General features: G+C 46.7%; 1 protein-coding gene across 1 annotated transcript in view; it reads left to right on the top strand.

The window, feature by feature from the left end:
- Positions 1-522: 522 nt before the first annotated feature.
- Positions 523-11799, top strand: part of TRIM62 (tripartite motif containing 62) — a 57930-nt gene continuing 46653 nt past the window's right edge. The window contains exon 1 of the mRNA XM_030222435.1: positions 523-1816. Within this exon, the coding sequence (XP_030078295.1) occupies positions 1406-1816 (411 nt within the window). The 5' untranslated portion in view covers positions 523-1405. The remainder of the gene's footprint in view (positions 1817-11799) is intronic.

The raw sequence follows: 11799 nt of genomic DNA, 5'->3' as shown, positions 1-11799 counted from the left end.
AGTACCGGCCGCCCATTCCTAAACCAGTGCTGTACAGAACAATGAGGAAATTAAGACCGTACCATTCAGCGCGGAGGGGGGCACGGGATTTGTAATGTTCCTGTATTCTTTCACTGGACAGTAACACCCCTTCTTACCCCACACATGCTTCTTCCCAAAGGTTTTATGGCTCATGTTTACCCTGCATAGTGGCCTTCCGGGGGGGGGGGGTCTCGAGGGTTATAACCGCAGTAAATCCCAAGGGTCCCCCCCCCTCTGGTCCTCGGTAGCAAGTCTGCACTTGGTTGGAGCCGGGCTTAGTCTCAATCCTTCTCCGCTTCCTGAATGGGAAGAAGCTGCTAGGGGTCCCGGGGTCCTGGGTTGGGGGCTTGGGGTCCGGAGGTAGCTCTAGGCCGGGGAGCAGGCACTTCCAGCACCACCTTGACCTACCTGGGAGGGGGCACGGGTGGGGGAGGGCAGATCTGAGGGTCAGCTCAGTCTGGCAAGGACAGGCTTTGATTCTTGGGTGTTGGGGGCTGCAGGGCAGATTGGGGCTGGGCGGGCAACGTTAGGCTTTAATGGGCATTCTGGAAGGGTATTAGGAGCCCTTGGTGATGCAAGGGACACGGGGCTGTTTATGTAAGAAGTTGGCAAGGTCCGATCTGGCCTTTTTTATTTATTACAGTCCTTAGTTTTGCGTATTTTGTATTGCTTTTTGCCAAACCGATTGCACGTTTATTGTTCTTCTGTGCCGCTGCAGCTGGGGCACGTTTCTGCCTGTGGACGGGAGATTGTTCGGGGCATTGAATTTGCCTTTAATTGAACGCACAAGGAATAAGGAAGGTTATTTCTTTTTTTCTCATTTTCTCACTACTGTGTTCATTGTCTAGGTTTTATTTATTAATGTATTTGTTGATTTGCGCCGTTTCGAAGGAAAAATGGAAAAGTTTTTTTTTTTTTTTTGGTGACTGGTGAGAAAGCGCAACCGGCAAGACTGTGAAATAAATGCTGTCCGATTTTTTTTTTCTCTACAGCTGTTGTTGCATGCAGGGGTCCCAGATAACAAAGAGGGTTTTGGTACTGGGGAGTGAAAGACGATCAGAGATTATTTAGTGAACAGTACTTTTTTTTTGCTGTACCAGTTTGCAGAGCAAGCTGACTGTGTAGTAAGGGTCTTTTTCTTTTACTCAGGATTTCATTGGTGTGACAGTGGTTCTGGTACCAGTATAGGGTTTCTGGGTAGGAGAGAGAGGGGGGAGTGTGTATGTAGTAGCCATAACAGTTTGATGGTGGGTTTCTGGGTTTGTGTATGTGTGGTCCCTGCACCATTTAGTACTGGGTCTCAGGATTCTGGCTGCCAGTAGGTTGGTTTCAGTATTGAATGCAGAGAGGATTCCACAGGGCTTGGAGAGTGGATGGTGCCTAAATGATGTCTTGCTGTCTCAAAGATGAACTGCTCTGCTCCATTTGCCTGAGCATCTACCAGGACCCTGTCAGCTTTGGCTGTGAGCACTACTTCTGTAGGAAGTGTATCACCGAGCACTGGTGCAGACAGGAGCACCAGACCACCCGGGATTGCCCGGAGTGTCGTAGGACCTTCTCGGACCCCACGCTTTCCCCCAGCCTGAAGCTGTCCAACATTGTGGAACGCTACTCAGCTTTCCCGCTGGACGCTATCCTCAATGCCCAGAGGAGCTGCTTCCCCTGCAAGGACCACGAGAAGGTGAAGCTCTTCTGTCTCACAGACAGGACCATCGTCTGCTTCTTCTGCGATGAACCTGCCTTGCACGAGCAGCACCAGGTCACCAACATGGACGAGGCCTTTGAGGAGTTGCAGGTAATTTCTGGACGTGCTGGGAAGCCTTCATTTCATAGGTCTTATGGATCTAGAACCAGGGTCATGATAAAGTTGGAGAGGGTATGGCTAGAAATGTTTCTTCACCAGAAGGGGCTGGTGGGTGTATAGAGAGACCTTGCAGTGAAACCATCCTGGAAGTGGGGTCAGCAATGTTGCAGTAGGGAGGGTTTTACATGCATCATCTACTACTATTTCTGGGATTTGTTAGTTGCCTTTACAAAGAGATTCACCCAAGGCAATGTACAGCAGGTACAGTTTAACATATACAATTTTAACAGCATAACAATAGTAAAATAATCAAGAATAAACATAAGTAAATTGAAACCTAATAATAGAACTACGTGAAACAGTATCAAAAATAGGTCAGATGTCAGCTGGTGGTGGGAGGCGGGGATAGTGCTGGGCAGACTTATACGGTCTGTGCCAGAGCCGGTGGTGGGAGGCGGGGCTGGTGGTTGGGAGGCGGGGATAGTGCTGGGCAGACTTATACGGCCTGTGCCAGAGCCGGTGGTGGGAGGCGGGGATACTGCTGGGCAGACTTATACGGCCTGTGCCAGAGCTGGTGGTGGGAGGCGGGGCTGGTGGTTGGGAGGCGGGGATAGTGCTGGGCAGACTTATATGGTCTGTGCCAGAGCCGGTGGTGGGAGGCGGGGCTGGTGGTTGGGAGGCGGGGATAGTGCTGGGCAGACTTATACGGTCTGTGCCAGAGCCGGTGGTGGGAGGCGGGGATAGTGCTGGGCAGACTTATACGGTCTGTGCCAGAGCTGCTGGTGGGAGGCGGGGCTGGGGGTTGGGAGGCGGGGATAGTGCTGGGCAGACTTATACGGTCTGTGCCCTGAAGAGGACAGGTACAAATCAAGGTAGGGTATACACAAAAATTAGCACATATGAGTTATCTTATTGGGCAGACTGGATGGACCGTACAGGTCTTTTTCTGCCGTCATCTACTATGTTACTATGCATGTTACTATGTCAGCTATTTCTTTCTCTCAGGAAGTCCTGACCTAAGATTCCCCTGAGCCAGTAATACCCCATTATAAGGCTGGTCATGTGGGATGAGGATTTTGTGTTATGTTTATTTACTGTCTCCCTTTAAAGCAAAGTTCAGCCAAGTTAGTTTGCAAAATAAGGAGAGAATACTTAGAAGGTGGCCCACCTGTCCTGCAGATGGTGGGTGGGAAAGTGCCTTGTTGTGAAATTAGGAGAAAATTAACCTATTTCTTGCTGTCTTTCGGTTATTTGTCACTTGATTTTTGTGGGAGGTCTGTCATTCCCATCACACTTCTCTACATGTTCCTTAGGCAGCATATGCAAAATACTCAGCCTTCTTTCTTAGAAACCTAGCGCAGAAAAACCGAGAGCGTGTTGTGTTCAGCTGCCATTCAGGCGTTTTCAGGCAAATCGCCAACCACGCAATCAGATGCCTCTAGATCTCAAGTTTTCCACTGAGGACTTTATGTTTAGAAAACAAGAGACTACAGTGTAAGCATCCTGTGTCAAAGTCCTGTTTCTCCTGACATGATCTTAATTATAATGCCAGGTCCCTTCATGTAAGGCAGCGTCTGGAGCATTGATCATGATGCTGAGAGAACAGAAGTGAGCCCTTGATTTCTCTCAGCCACCTGCCATCAGGTTTTAATTAGCCTACAGGTTTAGACCCACTGCTGTAAGAAAACCAGCAGCACTTTCTGCTAAATTACGCCATCCATTCAGAGCCTTTCCCCACCCCCCTCATGGCTCCTGCATTCATGCACCTGTTAATGCTGCCCCACTGTTACACTTGGGTGATGGGCTTCAGGTAGGGGGCAGTGGGGCCTGCTTGTCCCCTTCAATGCCAGCCTGCACACCTTGGAAGAAAACCATAAGCTTGTCTAACCTTAATTTTGATTGTTTTTATAACAGAAAAATAAAATATACAATCTATACACCTGTTTGTTTAAGGTTAAAATCATTATTACAATGTGGAAACATCAGGAAATAACAAGGTGTGGATAAAGGAAGCACTAGACAGGGGCAATGCAGCCTTTGGGCAGGGCAGTGGGTATAGGGGTAATTCTTTAAAATGGATGTTAACATATATGTGCTTAATGATTAGAATAATGGCTTAATAAACACGTGCACATAATGCATGTAAATGCCCCAATTCTGCCTAATTGGAAATTCTATCTATCTATCTATCTATCTATCTATCTATCTATCTATCTATCTATCTATCTATCTATCTGTTCATGCTTTCCAAAAATACTAGGACTAGGGGGCATGCGATGAAGCTACAATGTAGTAAATTTAAAACGAATCAGCGAAACATTTTCTTCACTCAACGTGTAATTAAACTCTGGAATTCGTTGCCAGAGAATATGGTAAAGGTGGTTAGCTTAGCGGAGTTTAAAAAAGGTTTGGGCGGCTTCCTAAAGGAAAAGTCCATAGACCGTTATTAAATGGACTTGGGGAAAACACACTATTTCTGGGATAAGCAGTATAAAATGTTTTGGTCATTTTTGGGATCTTGCCGTGTATTTGTGACCTGGATTGGCCACTGTTGGAAACAGGATGCTGGGCTCGATGGACCTTTGGTCTTTCCCAGTATGGCAATACTTATGTAGTTATGTATCTATCTATATCTCTTACAGAGCAGCTATTTTACAGGGAGATGTACACATGGGTGGGACTCGCACTGCATGGGTGTTTCTCTGGCATTGAGGCACGAGCTCTTAGGCCACCTTTGTGGTTGGTGTAAGCCCCTAAATTATAGGTACATATTTCACCTGTTAACGCTGGATTCTGTAGGGCCCCCTTACCTTTTTGCCTTTGCCTCCAAGGGGGGGGGCCCTGCACCTGCAAGCTGCTTCCTGCATGCTTGCTCCCACGGTCTGTCCTCTCCTGCTCTTGTCCGTGCTGGGAGTCAGGACCCAGATGATTGCATTAACGCAATATTACGCTAATGCAATTATCCAGGTCCTGGGCAGCACGCAGGAGCAGGTGAGGACAGACCTGGAAGCAGGCAGCAAGAAGAAGCTTGCCAGGCCCGGGGAATTTTGCCCCCCTGCCCCCCCTCTCTCGTTGGCCCTGGTATTCTGTAAAGGAAAGTGGTACCTAAATATAGGTGCCCTGTGATAGAATCACCCCCATAATGCCCCAGAAGCATACAGGGTGCATGATGGTAGCCAAGTATCGTCAAAGTAACAGAAGAGTTTGGGCAGCTGTTGAATTGTTAAAATGTGCTTTCAGAATAGAGAATGACATTGGGGACAGAGCTTGCGGGGCAGGGGCAGATCCCACGGGGACAGAGACAGGGCCTGCGGGGATGGGGACAGGGCGGGAACGGGGACAAACTTTGTCCCTGCCTCATTCTGTAATTCAGAGGCCCTTTTGCTAAAGGGTTAACTTGCAGCGCACCAATCCGGAACTAGCCCAATGGTAGTTCCCACCCCCAGCATTCGCCATTTCTAGCACTATAGTAATTTGTTTGATTTTTCTAGCGCTGGAACTTAACCGATGGTAATCACTGCCCGGTTACCACTGGGTTAACGCAGGAGCCCTTACCGCCATCTGAATGGGTGGTGGTAAGGGCTCCCCGCCGAAATGGCCAGCCTTTTACCTGCTGCAGTAAAAGTGAGGCCTCAGCACGCGTCAAAACCATGTGTTGACGCTAGCGTAGTTCCCCTTCTATCACAGCTTAGTAAAAGGACCCCTCAGTTCGTTAGAGCATCTTAAACATTTAGGACCTAAGTCTATATATTTCGCCTAAAAAAAATTGATGCCGAAGGAAAACACGCTTAGGCGTATTCTGTAAACCGTGCCTGAAGTTAGGCGTGGCTTACAGTATACGCCTAAATCCATCCACGCGACTAGAATCTAGGCACAGTCATTTACACCATGAAAACCTGGTGTAAACGCCCATGCCGAACTTTAGGTGCGGAGTGGGTTATTCTCAAATGCTGCATGTAAAGTTTTGGAATGCCCACAACTCGCCCATGCTCCTCCCATAGCCACGCCCCGTTTTGGGATCTACACGCTAGAATTTACGTGGACTATATTATAGAATACACTTAGCTAGCAGTGTGTGTAAATTCTATTTATTTATTTATTTGCTACATTTGTATCCGGCATTTTCCCAACTATTTGCAGGCTCAATGTGGCTTACATAGTCCCGTAAAGGCGTTCGCCAAGTCCGGTAGAGAAACAATTACAGGCTTTGTTGTGGTTGAATAGGTAGGTGTGTTTCAGGCCCCATGGGGGTCGAAGAGAGGGAAGGTAGTGGATTGTCCAGGTCGATCATTGGTTTTGCCGGGTGTAGGGATTTATGGTGGGTCGGTAGGGTAAGCCTTTTTGAACAGGTTGGTTTTTACTACTACTACTATTTAGCATTTCTATAGCGTTACAAAGCGTACGCAGCGCTGCACAAACATAGAGGAAAGACAGTCCCTGCTCAAAGAGCTATGTAATAAAAGTGAGCCAAGTATAGGACAATCAAGCCATTGTGACATCACTGATGAGGTTGGCTCTTATTGGTGGCCTGAGGCATTATGACATCACAATATCACCTCTGATTACAAGAGACTACTACTACTACTATTTAGCATTTCTATAGCGCTACAAGGCGTACGCAGCGCTGCACAAACATAGAAGAAAGACAGTCCCTGCTCAAAGAGCTTACAATCTAATAGACAAAAAATAAAGTAATCAAATCAATTAATGTGTACAGGAAGGAGGGTAGGTGGAGGCGAGTGGTTACCAGTCAAAAGCAATGTTAAAGAGGTGGGCTTTCAGTCTAGATTTAAAGGTGGCCAAGGATCGGGCAAGACGTAGGGGTTTTAGTGATTTCCTGAAGTTTAGATGGTCGTAGATTTGTTTTCACAGCTTCTGGCAATGCACTCCATAGTTGTGTACTTATATAGGAGAAGCTGGATGCATAGGCGGTTTTGTATTTGAGTCCTTTGCAATTTGGGTAGTGGAGGTTTAGGTATGTTCGAATTAGTGCTGACAATGCCTTGTTAGCATCCAATTATCAGCACTGATTGGCTCGTTATCAAATTAAGTTACGTGCGCAAATCGGAATATGGCCAGATTTGCGTGCGAAACTCAGGGCTCCCTATATAGAATCCAGGGGTTAATGCATGTTACAATTTTTATTAACAAAAAGTTTGATACAAAACAAAAAAAAAAAAATCCCAAAATTGGGAAAGAGAATTGGAAAATGAACCAGCTTTTTCACCCATGCACATCCCTGCTTGGTGATAAGATGGTATGACGTAGCAGAGAAGGGGCAGGAACTGGATTAAGATACTCATTCACGCAGAATGGGAAGATCACAAATCTTGGACAAGGATCGATATCCTGCAGAATTTCAAGCTGTGATATTTCCATTGCAGCCTGAACCTCAACATCCCTCACACATCTACTTATTTATAAAAGAGCTGGACCGTCAAATCGGAAGAACGTTCAGGTGAACCACACCAGCAATGTCCATCCGAACCAGCTCAGGCTGATCATTCCTCCAAATATTCTATTTTCAAAAGATTTTCCTATTACTGCTATTCATAGTATCTTTTGTTTGACTACTTTAAATTATCAAAAGATTATAATTGAAAGCCCAACTGAGCAGTTATCTGTATGAAGCTGTTATTTCAGTTCCAAATTCCCAATCCCACATATCATTTAACTAGTACCTTCATACAGATAAGTGCTCTACATTTTTATTTTTTGACTATAGTCAAACAAAAGATATTATGAATAGCAATGATAGGAAAATCTTTTGAAAATAGAATATTTGGAGGAATGATCAGCCTGAGCTGGTTCGGATGGACTTTGCTGGTATGGTTCACCTGAATGCTCTCCCGATTTGATGGTCCAGATCTTTTTGAAAAAGCAGATGTGAGAGGGATGCTGAAGATATGAGTTATTAGAGTATTACTCCTTATGGTGTTTGCATCAAAGGCATTGCCCTGACCAAATTTATGGGGCAAACAGGATGACCCGAAAGGTTTTTATCTGCATGCAATAACTCAGAGTTGAGGGCTGATAAGGGCCACTTGCTCTCCCCCCAAACCCCCACCGAGTCTGTTCAGTTGCCCCTGCAAACACTAGTTGATCTTTGGTCATCTCCCTCCCTTGCCCTTACTGCTGCCCTCTGTATCTCTCCCAAGCCCACATGAATTTCGTCATTGTTTTGGTCACTTCCACTTCTAGTGATTCCAAGCATCCATCACACCACCCTCTCGTTAAAGATGTATTTCATCTAATGAAAAAGAACCTAACCAAAAGGAAATCATTTTACCTCCTGCCAGGGCTGCATAAAACCAAGGTATGGGATTAGGCGTTTGAGAGGCTGAAATCTATCTGGGCTAGAGAAAAGGCCCAGAAGAAATTTGAGGGGGCCCAGGCCCCTGTGGCCCCACCTAGCTACACCACTGGCCTCAGCATTAGAGCAGTTATCTGGGTCCTGCCCGAGGAGCCCTGCATACTTGTGTGGTAATGTGACCTCATAAGGAGGCAGGGAGCCCTCAATAAATATAGCCAGTCAGAGGACTGCAAGTAAAACAAGTAATAAAACTCAAAAATAAAGATTTCCCAAGTATGTTCTCTCCACAGGCTATCAGTGGCATAGCCAGGTGGGGCCACAGGGGCCTGGGCCCCCTAGATTTCATCCGAGCCCCCAACTCCTGCCAGCTGAAGACTTATTCAGTGCCGGTGTCCTCGCCGCACCCCACAGCACCAAATACCTTTGCTGGCAGAGGTCCCCAACCCCCCGCAAGCTGAAGCCTTCTTCAGCGCCGGTCTCCGGTGCGCCGTGTTCACTGCCCTGTGCTTTCTTCCTCCTGATGTCCTGTGCACGCTCCTTTAAGTGAAACTGAGCATGCACAGGACGTCAGGAGGAAGGGAGCGGGGTGGCAGATTAAAATGTGCTCCCCCACCTCAGGCTCTGGCCCCCTCCCACCGCGAGGTCTGTCTACACCCCTGCTAGATACTAACCATACAATCACTTGGTGCTTTATTGGAAGTCCCTGTAACACTATCCCTAACAGGCTGCACGGGATAAATACAAAGTAACTTCTTAACTCAGGCTCTTGTAGTCTGTCTCTGACACAGCTTCACAGGGTTTGTCAATACGCACTCACTTAACTCTGAGGTTTCAAGGAAACTTCTCCTACCTCACTAAAGCCTCTGCTTCTAGTAATTACAGGGTAACAATCTCTGCTGAAGGCTGCTCTTCTTTCCCAGGCTCTCCCCAGGTTCGGCAGCCAAGGGGAACACCCTGGGAGTCCTCTGCATTTGGGGTCTCCTTGATCTGTTCAACCTCGGGGGCATTTAACTGTAGCCTGGTCTGAGCCCTGCCCTTCTGACTCAGCAATTTAGCGCCACCTGCTGTAAGGTGGCTAAACTGCACCAGTGAGGGAGTGTTCTTCACTATGCCATCTACTCCCTCACACTAGGGGACAGGGAAACACTTGTGTACCTGAATGTAACTACAACTGAAGAAGGCATGAACTAAATCCAGAATCTCTTCTCCTTTCCATCCCTTTGAACTTTTCGGTTTGTAACTCTTGCATTTTCCCACTGAGAAGAAGATCAGTTCCTGCAAATGGGTAGAATCTTCCCCCCCCCCCTCCTACCTAACCTTAGAAGATGCCCCTTGTTTTGTTTTATTTCTTTTTCTAAACATTGATTGTCAGCCTTGTCCTTGGGACACACCCAGCTAGTCTGGTTTTCAGGGCATTTACAAAAATATGCACCAGAGAGCTTTGAATGCTCTGGCTCTATTTGCATGCAAATCTGATTCATGCATATTCATTGTCTGATATCCTAAAAACACAACTAGCTGGTGCACCCCTGTACAGGTTTAAGCATCATGGCACATGACATTTAAATTATCCCAGTGTAAGCAATCTTGTCCTTGGTGGCCCGTTTCACATAAAGCTTTATCAGGGGATCAAGATTATTTTTGAACCCTGTGAAGCTGTGTCAGAGAGAGACTACGAGAGCCTGAGTAATATCAGCACGTCTTGATCCCCTGATGAACCTTTGGGCCCTGGTTACTAAGCAGTTCTGTAGGCATGCAAACTTTTTATCTCGTGCTAACGATTGAGATGCTCATTATATTCCTTTGGGTGTCTGTATCATTAGTGCATTTTAATTTTTAGTGTGAGCTAAAATGTTTGCGTGCCTACAGCATGGCTTAGTAAACAGGACCCTTAATGGAAGGAATGAATCCTAAGGAGCTTAGCCGAGATTGGGTGGCAGAGCCAGCTGGTGGTGGGAGGCGAGGATAGTGCTGGGCAGACTTATACGGTCTGTGCCAGAGCCGGTGGTTGGGAGGCGGGGATAGTGCTGGGCAGACTTATATGGTCTGTGCCAGAGCCGGTGGTGGGAGGCAGGGATAGTGCTGGGCAGACTTATACGGTCTGTGCCAGAGCCGGTGGTTGGGAGGCAGGGATAGTGCTGGGCAGACTTATACGGTCTGTGCCAGAACCGGTGGTTGGGAGGTGGGGATAGTGCTGGGCAGACTTATACGGTCTGTGCCAGAGCCGGTGGTGGGAGGCAGGGCTGGTGGTTGGGAGTCGGGGATAGTGCTGGGCAGACTTATACGGTCTGTGCCAGAACCGGTGGTTGGGAGGCAGGGATAGTGCTGGGCAAACTTATACGGTCTGTGCCAGAGCCGGTGGTTGGGAGGCAGGGATAGTGCTGGGCAGACTTATACGGTCTGTGCCAGAGCTGGTGGTGGGAGGCGGGGCTGGTGATTGGGAGGCGGGGATAGTGCTGGACAGACTTATACGGTCTGTGCCCTGAAGAGGACAGGTACAAATCAAAGTAGGGTATACACAAAAAGTAGCACATATGAGTTTTTCTTGTTGGGCAGACTGGATGGACCATGCAGGTCTTTTTCTGCCGTCATTTACTATGTTAATGTGAAACAGGTCCCCGTCAGGATCCCATAGATAAGTGCTGTTTTTCCCGTTATTGTTTGTTTGTTTATTTTTTTTTGCAATGTGCATTTAGAGTTTAGCATTAGGAAAAAGATTTCAGTGTAGCAGTTTTTCTGACCAGCAATTACAAGCGACCCCGAGTTGGCAGTGAAGTTAATCCTATCATATTTATGGACATTTGCTGGGACACCTGAGGTCTTTTCCTCCACGTATTTGGTTTGTAAGTTATGCAAAAGCAAATTATTTGTATGCTAAATTGCTGGTCATAAGTGATAATTGATTTTCACAATTTTGTTGGTGTTTATAAAAAAAAAAAAAAGTTTTGTGAAATTTTCCCAATTTTTGTGGTAGTGTATGTTCTGACTTACCCATCAATTCACTGCCCCCCCCCCCCCCGCCCCCAATCTGGGCAGTTTACAATAAATCAAATACAAGCCAAAGAGAAGAAAAGGAAATACAAATACATCGATAGAAAAGAGAGAGAGGTTAAGATAGCGTCTGCTGTTCAAAATTTGGACCTGGATTGGGTCCCCATCACCTTGTGATAGTGGAACAGAAATCAATCAACAAACACACATAAATGCCAATATTCGGGCTACGCGGTGTCTAAAAGTGCTGGCGCATAGTTTGCCGAGGCGGTATTCACATGGATAGAGTTTAGAAGGCGTGTAGGAAGGGGAGGACGCATTTTACCACTATTGTGTAAACCATCTAGATGCCTATGTGCAGCATATCAAAAGTTCAGAAATAAATAAATTATAGAATCCTATCATGCTTTGGATATGGGCATGTTTTTTTGGCATTTTATGCTGGTATTCTATAAAGAAAAGTAGGCAACCACGTTTCCTTTTGGGGTTTTTTCGTGGAATCTGTGGTTATGTGGTCCCCTCTGATAACCTAGTCTTAGAGGAGGCTGTAATATGTGGGAATTCTCTCTCTGACCCTTCTACTTACCATAAGAAATATACCATTTGGACAAGTGGGGCAATAGGGTTTCTGCCTTACATCTGCCCCAAGATATAGTGGACCAGCCACCCC

Source organism: Microcaecilia unicolor, chromosome 13 (genome assembly GCF_901765095.1).
Source record: "Microcaecilia unicolor chromosome 13, aMicUni1.1, whole genome shotgun sequence".
Classification (NCBI taxonomy): Eukaryota; Metazoa; Chordata; class Amphibia; order Gymnophiona; family Siphonopidae; genus Microcaecilia; species Microcaecilia unicolor.
The sequence above is the reverse complement of the archived record's forward strand: the minus strand, read 5'-3'. Positions and strand labels throughout refer to the sequence as shown.